Source organism: Pseudopipra pipra, chromosome 4 (genome assembly GCF_036250125.1).
Source record: "Pseudopipra pipra isolate bDixPip1 chromosome 4, bDixPip1.hap1, whole genome shotgun sequence".
NCBI lineage: Eukaryota > Metazoa > Chordata > Aves > Passeriformes > Pipridae > Pseudopipra > Pseudopipra pipra.
In genome coordinates this window covers 31,423,376-31,436,934 of record NC_087552.1, presented here as the reverse complement: position 1 = coordinate 31,436,934, position 13,559 = coordinate 31,423,376, and the positions used below count along the sequence as shown (strand labels likewise).

The 13,559-nt window shown below is 36.8% G+C and overlaps 1 protein-coding gene across 5 annotated transcripts in view; it reads right to left on the bottom strand.

The window, feature by feature from the left end:
- Nucleotides 1-13,559, bottom strand: part of ARFIP1 (ADP ribosylation factor interacting protein 1) — a 41,059-nt gene that overhangs the window by 4,002 nt on the left and 23,498 nt on the right. For all 5 annotated transcript variants that reach the window (XM_064652247.1, XM_064652243.1, XM_064652244.1 and 2 more), the window contains 3 exons: nucleotides 10,586-10,807; nucleotides 6,999-7,156; nucleotides 4,724-4,898 (listed from right to left, as the gene is read on the bottom strand). In XM_064652247.1, the coding sequence (XP_064508317.1) occupies nucleotides 4,724-4,898; nucleotides 6,999-7,156; nucleotides 10,586-10,807 (555 nt within the window). The remainder of the gene's footprint in view (nucleotides 1-4,723; nucleotides 4,899-6,998; nucleotides 7,157-10,585; nucleotides 10,808-13,559) is intronic.

Below are 13,559 nucleotides of genomic sequence, written 5' to 3'. Positions count from 1 at the left end.
ATCCACAGTTTCATTCAAGTAACTTTGAGATAAAGTTTCTAGAAAAAGACCACTTTAACTGTCTGACACTGTACAAAGAAGCTCTGCTATGAAGCAGCAGCCAGCAAAGAGAAAAAAGCTGTAACACCTCAAAACACTTGATGTTCACTGCAAAAACACCTGCAATCACAGCAAAGAACTTGACAGCAGGTATTCACTTAAAGCCAAGTTCAAATTTACCCACTTTCCCCATGAAAGAGTCTCATGCCAGCTTGGGGATTAGGAAAGTATCCAACCCACTCCCATATCCAGTCCTGCTTTCACACTGTATTTCACCTTAGCTCTCTGTTGGCAAAACATTCATGCAGTTATGTAGTCAGTTGGATCAGGGAACAGATCTAGATTAAAATTAACCAGACAACAACATATTTGCTTCTACCTGGATCAGTTCCCCAATGTGATTCTCTACACAGCTGCAAAAACACTTTTACAAACAACAAAGGAGGCAACGGGGGGAAGGGGAGAGAGGATGAAGGGACCTCTTTTTTTGCAGAAAAGCCTTGAAGCAACTGTTAGGTTACAGCACTCAAGGCCAACTCTTGATCACCAAGCTGTAGCACCTATTCCAGGAAAGGCCTGTTTGAAGATTTGCCTTTCAATCAAAGAATGTTAATAGTGTGCTGCTAAAATACAGGTTCCAATATATGGCTAGCATGCCAACCAAAAAGCTATTGTGCTTTACAGTTGAACAACTTCTAAAATCATTGTTCCTTGTTAATTAACTACATATACCTATTCGTTCCTAATTATAAGCAGAGTAAGCACTCCATAATAGACTTGGCAAACTTATGTCTCAAACCAGAACTGAACTTTGTGGATAAGCATAAAAACCAGGCATGTCCTCCACAGGAGACCTTAGGAGACTTGGATTTGACTTTTCACTTTTCTTCTGGATGCTATTAACATTTCAGTCTTTTTAAATATTGTCCTCTTCCCCACCTCCCACTAAATGTCATATTTTCCATGGCACAGTACATCCATGTTTCTTTACATCCTCCTCATTCAGACTGTTTCAGTCATCTCAAAGACCAAAAACGCCAGTTTGTACCTCCTCACAACTAGGATAATCCTTTCCCCTAACTTGGTCTAAACAGTTACATTATCTGGGTTTCCCATGGATTGCATACTGCTTTCATTTGTAGAAGAAAGCAGTGAAGACTCAAACTCTGGAAGTGCAACTCAGAGAAGCACATTCAATTTCTTTCTCTATGCAGAATGGTATTTGACACTTCTCAAGTGCATACAAGAGTAACAGTTTTCCCTTTCTCTAAAGGACAATGCCTTTTCAAAAATTTTTCAGTGATAGAAATCTAATCTAAGAACAGGCCATCATCCTTACTAAAAAAAAAACCAAACAAAAATATTTGTAAACTCCTGATTTTGAATGCTACAAGCTTCTACAGAACTTTGCCATCTGGGGATAAAACCAACACAACTTTGCAGCAACATTAAAAAAAAAAAAGAGTTCTAACTTCAAGATCAAATGCTGTAATAAAAGTGAAAGAAATCTTGTGTATCTTGGTTTTACACACAGAAACTTGCAATTCCAGCTTTAATGTAATCCAGTTCTCAGAACCTTTGGGGGCTTTTAATTGAAATATTAACATACAAACCCAGGAGAATAGTCACAAAGAGACTGCAACCATGTGATGCCTTTTCCTGATATAGGGAAAAGCTAGATAGGGCCAGTGAGATTGTGGGTTCTTAGGTGACATTTGCAGCAACACAGACGAAGTGGAGCCCACCAGCCAGTTAAACTGGCTTTATAGGTTCTCTGCAGCACCATTTAGTAGGAACACACTGCTGATAGCTGAACTGTTCCTGACTGAACCAATGGATTTATGCTGCCATAAACAGCAATAACAGGGCAAACCTGAACTAAAAATTTGTTTCAGGTTTATTTGTTCTATATCTGATCTCTGCACTTAATTAAGAAGTGTTATCATACAGCCACACTGGTACCCAGCTCAGCTCTACCAACCCATGTTGCAAGGGAACTCTGCAAAGATACTCCTGATCTCTCTTTCTGCTCCTCCTGGAGTATCAAATACTCCCATTTTCCCCATAGCTATTCTCTTTAAAACAGGTTCTCATAAAGAGAGGAGACTGAGTGTATCTGCTCAGAAAACAAAGTTCTGTTCACCTACAGCCATTCTGAAAAGTTGAACACGTACTTTATTGAGTGTGAGCACTTAACAGAAACACACCCCCAACAGTGGACAGCACAGAATTGTTGCTGCTCCTGCTCCCTTCTTAAAACCTTTTTTTTTTCAGAAAGGCAGCTGAAGTGTAAAAGGCAGTGCTTTTGTGCCAGCGCTCTCAGCTGTAGGAAACAAAGGATTTGCAAACCACAGACTGAGCTTTTATGTCCAAGGCCCTTGCTCTGCAAGGTTCATACACTGCTGCTCTGTGTCTCAGAACGAAACAGCAACACATCATTTCCACTGCTTCTCCACCAATTTATGCCCTTCTCCAAGGCAGGCACAAGCCATCCTATTGCTACTCCTACACTACAGGGTAAGGACTTCTTCCTTTATTCATTTCAAACTATTGCCATGATGGCAAAATGTCATCCTACACATTAAATAGAAAAGACCAAAGTAATGGTTACCTCAGTAAAGCTCTCAATAGATAATTATATTTAAGCCAATTTTTAATCATAAAGAAAGTAACTTTTTATTTGGGAACAAAACTGCATACAATCTTTAGTAAATATTTTTACATCTCTAGTGTCAAAGCTGAGAAATGTCAACCACTGATAGAGAGGCTTAAGCATGTGAGAGTCCCCTCTGTACTAGTGTAAAAGACAGGAAGGAAAAAACAATCTCTTTCAGAAACAAAATTTGTAGGCTCTGACTGCTAACAGGATGCTTGAACTAATTCAAGACTCACTAGGAAGACAACTTCTTTAGTGTTCCCTAAACTATTTAATTCAGTTTTAAAAAAATGATAAAGAGGTTTTTTTGTACAAGATGGAAATAAAATGATTTCACTCTGAAGCTTTCATATCTGTATAAACATAAATTGATCTGTTTGTTATATAGGTAATGGAAACTATGAGGAAGCAAGCTAAGTGTTATTTTCAATCAATTTGAGCTTAAGCATCAGAATTCCTCTACAGATGTGAGCTGAAAGGATCAAACAATTTCAACAGAAGTACAGTAGCAAACAACTTACTAAAAGATGAAAATAAAGATGGGGAAGAGACAACTTCAGCATACCTGTTTTCAAGCTAGCATAGTTTTAAAACTCAGTTCTTAGGTGCATTTCTAATTTAAGCAACAGTATCGACACTTAGATTAGACTTCAGCTTGTTCAAGAAAATTAATTTCCATATGGATTTTTTCAGTTTTAAAGTTAATGGGCTACTAGTTCAGCAAGAACAACAGATTTTAATCACTTGATGATCTGGTCTACCAACTCTTAATGCCTATGGGATTCCAGATCAGGGGGTCCTAATGCAAATGCCTATATGAAGCAACAGTGCTCTGGAGCTATGTTTTAAGCATATATTGTTTTGGAAAACAAAAAGTTTGTAGATTTTCTCCACTTTTTTCCTCTTATCTCTTCCTTCCCTGACTTCCGTCTTTATTCTAAGTAGCTGATGAAACTGCATATGTGATAAAATATTCAAAAGAATTATAATCCACTTTAATTGGTTTAGCTCATCCCATGATTTTTCCCTTGAAGTTGCCTCCTTCCATGCAAGGAGCATGGTTTGCTAGTGTTATCATCGGGGGCCAGTCCTGTATTCTCTGACAGGCAGTTGTTACCTATGTTCAAATTTTTAAATTAAATGAATCAATCCATACTGAAAACATTAATCCACTGAGAGACATGGACAAACTGACAACCTACTATCTCCTATGTAAGTTTTAATCATATTTTCCTCCCTATGAAGACACAGGAATTATTGTCACACGATAACCATTTCATTTACCATGACTATGAACAAAAATCAGATCTTGAAAGACTAATTTTCACATCTAATTAGAAACAATTTAAAAGGACTTGTTTATCAAAGAAAGCAGTTTAAAAGTATGTTTTGTATGGCAGTTCTATTTTTGCCTGATAGAAGAATAAGAAGGGTAGGAATCCCATCATTAAGAGGGAAGAGGTGAAATGGTATGGTTGAAATAAACACTTATGGAAAAAAAATCTCCTTTAAATCAACAAGATTCCTGTTTAAAATTAAGAAACTATAAGGACATTAATTACAAAATGTTGTATCGCTCAGTTCAAAACCTTAAAGAAAGCCTAATTTTGAAGAAGCCTCTTCATAGTTCTCTCACTTTCTTTGTGCATAACTTCCATGATAGTGTTGTCAAACGTAAGTATTACTCTGAATGTTAAATCAGTAGTTCTGTGACTCATCTAACCATTACATGTGGTAAATTGGAAAAGTAATGCTTTTCCAAACTTGAGACTCTGTATCAACAAGACACTTGTTGCCATAATATTTGTCATTTGTAGCTGGAGCAGCTTGATTAGGGTCTTCTAAGGCTGCCTGCTCTAAAAGTGTGTCCTCCAGTGATACAGCAGGAACTCAGAAAATTCACCTTTTCTTTGCTTGCTCTACTTTTAAATTAATATACATTTTAAGATCTAACAGCTAAAATATTTCTAGAAAGCAGCAACTTACAGCACAAAACTCCTAAACATAATATCAGAAGTAGTAGCTTACCTTATTTTCTTCCAAAAATTTCAATTTGATAGATACATCATTACGCATTTTGTCATATTTCTCCTTATGCACTTGAAACAGTTGTTGTGATTGTTCAATCTTTGGCAGAGTGTTTGCATCACGAGGGCCAAGATTCAGCTCTTCCAGGTCTGTTCGATAAGCATCATATTCAATCCTGAGAAGAAAGAGGAGGAGGAGGAAAAAAGAAATCTAAAGGCAGTGTCTCAAAACTGACCTCATGTACAGGGCCAAGTACAACAGAAGATGAACAAAACAGTTAAGGGCAGGAAAAATAAAAAACCCAGGCAAGTTTTTTTCTTCCTCCTCCTATTCATCAAGCAAATCCACCCTGAAGTATACTGTATAAGACTGCCTCAACAACCACCCTCCCTCTTCTGCTCCTGTCTCAGCCACATGTTCTCAGCCCTATTTTGTATGGGCTTCAGTGGTAAGAGCCTTTCCTGGGACATCTCAACCAACTAGCACAGATAAAGACAGCAAATATTTTTCAGGTCATTCTTCTCTGTTGAATCAGTTCAGTGGAGAGTTTGTGTTGAGTGCAAAAGACACACCAAGAGCACAACATCCCCTTTAAGCAGATGTTTGAGGAACAGCTCACTTATAGCAAACTCTGACCTAAAGGATTTTCAGCATGCTCCAGGCTTCTCTATGTGTATTAATTGGAACAGTTTTACAGTTCTTCCACAAATAGTTCTGTGAGGATTTGTCTGTCCTATGGAAAAACAGGCTGCAAAAAGATGGTGCAGCCCTGCCCAAAGCTTCGCTCTTCCTTCCATACTTCTTTGTAGCTTTCACATAATGGAACCCAGCATATCAGCCAATTTTAATGGGCCAAACCGCCCTATTTTTGGCTTTTTAAATATGCTTTCTTGGAAACAAATCAGGATTAAAAACTGGTTATAAAACAATTTTTCAGTTGGTGTAACTGCTCCAAAATAAAATACAACATTTGCAGAAGCAAAAGGAGTAATATTCACAGGGCTTTTCCTGATTCTCATTGCCAGTCTGATTCAGGCTTTATTTAAAGAGTTTATAGCTGAATTCCAAAAAAGGAAACAAACCAATAGAGAGGTGATAGAAGAGGGGAGCAGATGAATGCTAAAGTGCAACTGGGGACAGGACAGAAGACGTGCAGAAATAAATGTGACCTGTTTTCACACTGCAAAATGAACCAGGTAAGTGAAGAATCTTTGTAATTTATTTGCCTTATTAAAATGACAAAATACTTGATTAATGAACAGAAAGTAGTGAAGGTATTTCAGAAGTTAAGAACTATATATTGAAAATGACTGACCAAAACAATTGTAGCAGATGTATTTTGTATAAATTTTCAAGGGGATACCTGGAGAATGTGTGAAATAATTTTTTTAAAATATGTTGGTGTCAAAAATAAAGCAATATCTTACATACACATAATAATTCTGCCTTTCATGTCTTTTGAAAGTTTATCTGATTATCAAAACAATAACTTAAAATTCTGCTTATAAATAAGCATTAGAACAGAACAAATAGAAAAGGGGGAAAAGAACTTCAAAAATCAAACGATTCGCAAGTTCTGACCTAAAAAAAAAAATCACAAAAAATTATATGCATAAACTCCATCCTTTGTCGAATTAAAAGAAACACACTTTATCCTATTACGTGGAAGAAAATCAGAATGGAACCACTCATCAGAAAGGACCACAAGTCCCTGGCAGGAAAAAGGAAACTGGTTTTAGAGTATTATGCCACATCCAAAAGTAACCTTCTCCAGGGCAGGAAACCCATTATCTACTGCTAGATGTTATTCACTAAGAAATTTCTGTTTCATTTTCCCCTTCCTGACCAAGCCTGAAACTTCTGCATAAAAAGTGAAGTGTTAATTGTATGCATTGTGCATCAACAGAAGCACAAGACTAAATGTTCTTCAGTCAAAGAGATTATTTTACCTGTTGCAATGTAGCTGGATAAAAGGGTTAATCTTGCACTGTCACGCTACTTAAAAAGCCACCTTAATTTAGCACGTGGGAAAAAATAGCTATAATTACTCCTACAGCTAACAAGTAAAATTAAGTCTACAACAGCACATTCACAAAACATTTGAAGATACGTGCAATCAGTTACAGTTAACCATAAATCCTAATTATATGAGAGTTGCATTATAAGGCTTTTATCTGACAGGTTAGTTACTCCAATACAAGGACTAAGCTGATACAAAGCCTGCTTTCTGAAGATTAATTGGTATTGAAAAGAGCTAGACACAGGAGATAGCTACCTGGCACTTTCATACTGTTTCACAGTCAATAACGTATCCTCAATTGTTTTATTCACCAATGTATTCACACTGGCAATAAAAAAGTTAATAGCCCCAAGAAGTGTTTCTCCATTTTTAGCTAGAAGTTTCTGCGTATCTGCATTGTAGCCAAACTCCTCCTATAAACAAAGAGCAGAGAAAACAAAGCTGTAGATCAATTGAAATCATAACATTCATCAGCAACTATATAAAAAAATGCAAACACAGATGTGGCAGTTCTTTCACTTCTGTTTGGATATGATTATGATTAAACCAATATGATTACAATACAACATTCAGTTCACAGTTTTTATGAAATTGCTCTAACATCAGTAAAACGTGATTTACAATTTTGTGACTATGTGTGATGTTAAATCCTGTTCTATAATGTGACTCGTCTGCACTCTAAAGTCTTGAATGTTACTTAAAAGTAAGTGTTAATGCAATCTTCACATTGTCATTCAGCAGGGTTTTAATCTGGCATCTCATGTGGTTGTCTAGGTAATGCTTTAATAAGAACAGAGACACCCCTACATTAAATGCAGTAATGTAACTAACTTCACAAGGGCATGCAGCATTAATTAGCTATTAAGTTTTATTCTTACATTCTGGAAAAGAGCACTGCAAAAAACCTCAACATCTATCACAGTTTAATAGGCTGTAAATAATTGAAGAGCAGAGCATTATAATGAATAGCAAATAAAAATTTTAATGTAGCTCAGCCATAAATTTCAAAGGGACAAGGGCAAAATTATTTCCAAGGCATTTAAGTCACATCTAGACACATGTTTGTTCATGTCTCTTTGTTAACAGCAGTGTAAGCTGACCAAGGCTGCAAAGATTTTCCTAATGCATGGATGCCAAATGAATCCAATTATTATATTTATGTCATCCATATGGCATCTTCATATTCTACAGATGGGAGTTCTCACAAAAGAGTACAATCTCTGGTTGTAATGACTATAAAACACACTAGGTTCATATTTGGAACTTGGGTCTTTTTAAGCTTCCACAGTGCCAACAACTGACTCAGAAGTGCTGTATTCTCCCAGTTTCCTTTCATCTGTCTAGAAAATGAACACCAAAGCCAAATGATATTTCATGTTAACAAGTTCATGACAGTTTGGGTAATGGGCAATGGTAAGGGAAGAATCCTCTAGAAAAGGAGGTGCAGTGGAAGTGAGCAACTGAAGAAGAAGAAAAATGAAGAGAACTTACGGCAAGTTTTCGTAAGATAAGCCCTGTAAACACCACTAAAGATCTATCTACCTTTGCTTTGCACAGCTGCTTGGATAGCAAAAGCAGCCAGCTAAATAGCTACAGATTTTGCTGAAAAAAAACCAAACCAAAACCTCAAAACCAAAACAAACCCCCCAAAATATTTTCCAGCTGGTTTTGCTCTAACATTGCCAGCTATGCAGCTAACACAGGCCCTAGCTCAGGGAAGAAAGAGGAGCATGCCGACAGAGATAACAGCTGGATGACTGCCCCTCTCAGCATCTTAGTCCCATCTCTTTTCCCTCCTGCAGGCAAGACTGCAACTAGTTTTCCAGCTCGTCCTCTCACTCAGATCTTTGCAGACCCAAATGAGCAACACCACCAGTTCACAGGAGGGAGGTAAGAAGCATGGGACTGCAGTGGCCTGCAGTACTAAGGAACATAACCAACAAAACTGTCCTTCTAATGGCTCATACAGTTTCACACAGACTTTTGAGTTTTGTCCATGACCTCTACAGATACCTCTTATGAAACAGACAGCAAATCCTTTCTGTATCATGAGTGTACACTCACTTCATAATCTATGCACAGGTCAATTAAATTGGAACTCATATGTCTATATAAGTAGAGGCACATGAGCCTGGAACCAGGAGTTATTTTTGTATCCAAAAGAGAAACAGCAACACATTCACATTAAATAATACCTCTGCAGATACCACATTAAAATCATATTTTGTTATCATGAATAAAATAAGAAATATTACCTTGAGAATTTTTTTTATTTTATTTAAATTTATGTGCTGTTATCACGTTAAACATTAAAGACTAACTGTTTGGAAATTTTACTTTTAGCCTTGCACAAGTTTTAGAGGCAACAACGTTATCCAAATATCCAAGAAGTGTAGGCCAGGCTACAGAAGGTAATACAGTACAGCTTAAACAGGGGAAACACAAAAAGGAAAGAGACAAACATCAGGCAAGTCTCCAAGAGGCACAGGTTAGATAACTTTTATTACAGCAGCAGAAACCTTTATTTGATTTTCATCAACAGCGCCATTCAATAATCTACACAAGAGATGAATGACGGAAACAAATTCCAAGACCAGTACAAGATGCTGAAAGAACCTGGAAGATCAGTATTCCCATTAGAAGTTATAAGCTAATCATGGGAAAAAACCCAACATTCATTAAGCGAGTTTGACGCCAGATTTCATCCAAGTTCTGGAAGAAACATCCAGCTTCAGCACATATTTCATAACAATCAGTAAGTTTTGCCACAAACCACATGCCCGTATTTGTGTCAAGAGTAAACTGATTATTAAAAGCTTCTTTTAGCAGATAATTTAATTTCTTAGCTGCTAGAAGTGCTCTACATTCACAGATTTTCATCTGTCAGATTAATATTAAAAATTCCTGTATGCCAGTGTAGGAGTCTCAATGTTTTTCAGCTAGCTATCACTTAAGGTTCCTCTGTGCAAGCAAGAACTCCACCTCCTCCCTTAAAACTCAATGGTAAAAGACAATTAAGAAAAGAAAGATGTTTTTAAAATCACAAAGATAATTTGAGCTGTTCCAGCAGCTATGTTTTAGAGAATCATAAGCCACTTAATACTGGTTTTCCAAAGGATCAAATTGCTTTAACTTTCCAAGTACAGAACAAGCAATATAAAAGCAGGCCAGCTACTCTACTTTGTAAGCAACATCTACCTTTTCTCTCTTTACAGCAGACAGTTTTATTATTGGCAACAGAAAGTGCCAGTGTTACATTAACTTCTAAACCACGGAATCATAACAGCCCAGATATCTAAAGATTGCCTCTCTTGCTCAGCAACTCCAGACAACATAAGAATACAGATTAGTCCTATTAGTAGGGAAATTCTGATTAAAAAAGGACTTTGAGATGAAATCAAAATGCTTAAATATGCTACAGAAAAATAATTTACTCACATTCAATGTGCACAAGTGAAGTAATGTGCCCTAATCTACTTACTCCCAGGCACATTCCCCAAAGACATCCTGTAATTGAAATTACGTAATACTGTGGAACACTTTGATGACATTTCATTAGAAGCAAAATTAATAGTAAAATGCATCTTCTCTACAAAGCAAGGTTGTCAGTTCTTGAGTCCAACCATCAACTAGAGGCAAATGTTTAAGAAACAAAGAACTACAGTAATTTCAATAATTTCCTATAGTTTTAAGTGAATTACATAGGCTTTTGACACACAGAGCACGTAATATGCTATTAACTACTATAAAAGTTGCTGCTAACTACTATATGCCCTGCACAAGTCATTTAGGCTTATCTTCATCTCTGCCACTGTATTTTTTTAACACTATAAAAGTCTTACATGAAGTTCCAATGATTTCAAACTCAGGTCAGCAAATGCATCTCCAAGTTGCCTTTGGGTATGTACCATCTGGAAGAGCTGCGTGGACAGCGTCTGTGCCAGTCTCAAGATATGTTCATATTTTTTTTTGTTATCTCTCAATATATCAATTTGAGCTTCTAGTTCCAGATCTACTGTTCTTGAGCCACGGCCCAGTTTTTCAGAGATGATCTGACGTGTACACTGCAGAGAAAATATTAAATTATAAAGAATCAAGTATATTCAAGACAACACAGCATACACCCATTTTCAGCTTCAAGGGACGTATAATTACACACAAATTCTTTCACAATCACCCCTCCCAATATAAGTTTGCACAACAAACTGAAAAAACAACACACTCTTTAGAAGTTTATCAGGACTCAGCAAGAACAGTTGGACAAGTCTCAACTCCTACTAAGATGAATATTCAAGTTAGCAAATCAAGAGCATAACTAATTGTTTCTCAAGTAAAAAAACACTTATCTCTTTATAGGTTTGGTGAATCTCATTAAGTTAAAAGAAGCATTTTAGCCTGCTGCATTGAAGTCAGTTAATAGGAGCATTACTATTCTGCATAAAAATATCTAGTTAGTAATCTTTTGGGCTTTGTCTACCAATTATCCAATTCCAGAACATCCATGCTGTGCTTTCCAAAAATGTTATTTTTGAGTACTTTTTAGGGGGGAAGTCACAAGGTGGTGGTTTTCAGCACGTTTTTGAAAGCTGACTAGAAAACTGGGAGCTCCTACTAAGAAATACACAAAAGTATTAAAATGCACTTCTTATTTACAAGTCTATAAAATGGAGATGATTGTCTCAGAAAGACTTCCTTTTCCGTCATAAGTCAAATTCTTAGAAATTCGCAGCTCATTAACACAGTGAGCAGAAAATGTGCTCTTATAAGGCCAGACACTTTCACCCTGTGTATGCCTGTGACAGATCAGGCTGCTACCACATTCCACTTATCTGTGACCTCTGCCAGAGATTGAAGCCCAGCTTGGCAGCGAGCCTCCCAAGATGCACACTGGGGTTTCCCTTGACTGAGACACAGAGAAGCCTTTTGCAAAGCAGATGTGTAGCAAAGCCATACAATTTCTCTATGAAAAGCAGGAATTATTTACTGCTATAGTAAGTTACTCGAAGTTAATCTGTGGTCCCAAGAGGTGAAGAGATAATCAATATAAACAAACTAAAAATTATGGCAGAAACAAAAATTACAAGGAAATAAACTTAGTAGTCAAGGCCACAACTACTCTGAAAGGACTTAAACTAAGTGCAAAGTTGCTATTTTTTTTTGTGAAATAATGCCCAAGCCTACCTTATATTATACTCCCCAAATACACTACCAGCACTGGATTTCCCAGGTTTCCCAGTTCAAGGACTTTTGTTTATTCCAGTCTCATGTCCAGAGGAGACACACATTTAACCTGCTAGAACTTTTATGTCCTTTCTAAATGTAATAGATGAACACAGGAAAGACACAAGAATGATCAAGCAGAACAAGCTAGTCATGACTCATAAGCTTTAGGTCAGAAGGTACAGACTATTTGGGCTACTTAATTAGATTCAACTAATTCACAAGAAAAAGCACAGCTAATCTAGGTGATATTTGTCTGTCAAGCATCAGAAATCTGGGAGAGCATAACAAATTGTAACATAGAATACACATTTACCACCAAAGTCTCCAACAGAAATTGCAAAATACAGCTTAGCAATATGTGTGCTCAAAGCATAAATAAACCTTTCACTAGGAACTATGGAAGTAATGGCCAAATTTTGGCTATTTTGCAAAAAAGCTGAGGCACACACATGCACACCTCCATGGAAATGCAGGAGAAAAATCTGAATCATGGAAGGCAACATTTCTGGAAGAAAGAATAAATTACAAATGAAGACATTATTTTCAACCAAGGGGTATTTGCTTCAGAAGTTACAGCAAAACACCTAAAAATGGCCAGCAGTGACAAATTAGGAAAAATCAGTAATTGGAAAGACATACACTGCATACTTTGTTAAACTCAGATGTAGTGAAAGATAAAGAAGATGCCCCTATCTGTTTTGAATTACTCTGGCTCTAAGCACACTAGTACGAACACACAAGTTGCTGTATAGTCTCACTAGCAAACAAAGAAAATTCCACACATTAATTCCATTGTGCTTTGTTCTCAAAGTATCTATAAAGAAAACTGTTATGAATAAGACCATGCTACTCAAAATGAAGTCACTCAATGCAAAGCTTAAGAAAAACAACTCAAAGAAAAAGACCCCCACCAAAATACATTTGAGAGAAATATATTTTAAATTGCATATGTTGAAAATGAACAGAGACACTACTGGGCATGTCTCAGAAATAAAGGTTCCACTAACAGCCCACTACTAGAGAGGTTTGTAAAACAGGCTTGCTTTTTTTTTCCCCCCTTCAAAGTTTAGGAAGTTGTATGAAAAAGAAAAAGATAAGCTTTTTGTTAGAATTGCTGAAAGTCAAGAAGACTCATGACTTTCCTGTGCCTAAATCTTGTTGCTAAACTGAAAACCTCTTTCTCATCCAAAGGGGAAGGGTGGGGCAGAAAAAAGAACAGAAAAAGATCTTGTCAGTAGACTAAGGAAAGAAGGGCAATTTCTTTTGACACTAACTCATGATTACTAGGGAGCATACAACTGGGAAGAGTGACAGGGGACAACAGTTGCAAAGGCATTCACAGATGGGAATGGCTTCTGAGCATATCCAATAATTTAGATTTCACAACTCCTGATACAGACACCATGGCACAGGAACTACTCATACGAAATTCCTAAAGAACTTCCTAACATCAAGTTTCACCACTAACTCCACTTGTAGATTAATGTCTGGTACATTGAATAGCAGGGATATTAATCTCAGTGCTGACTTCCTCCTAACCATTTACTCCTGCCCTTTATTTCTTCATCTTCTAACCTATGAACAATTAGCTAT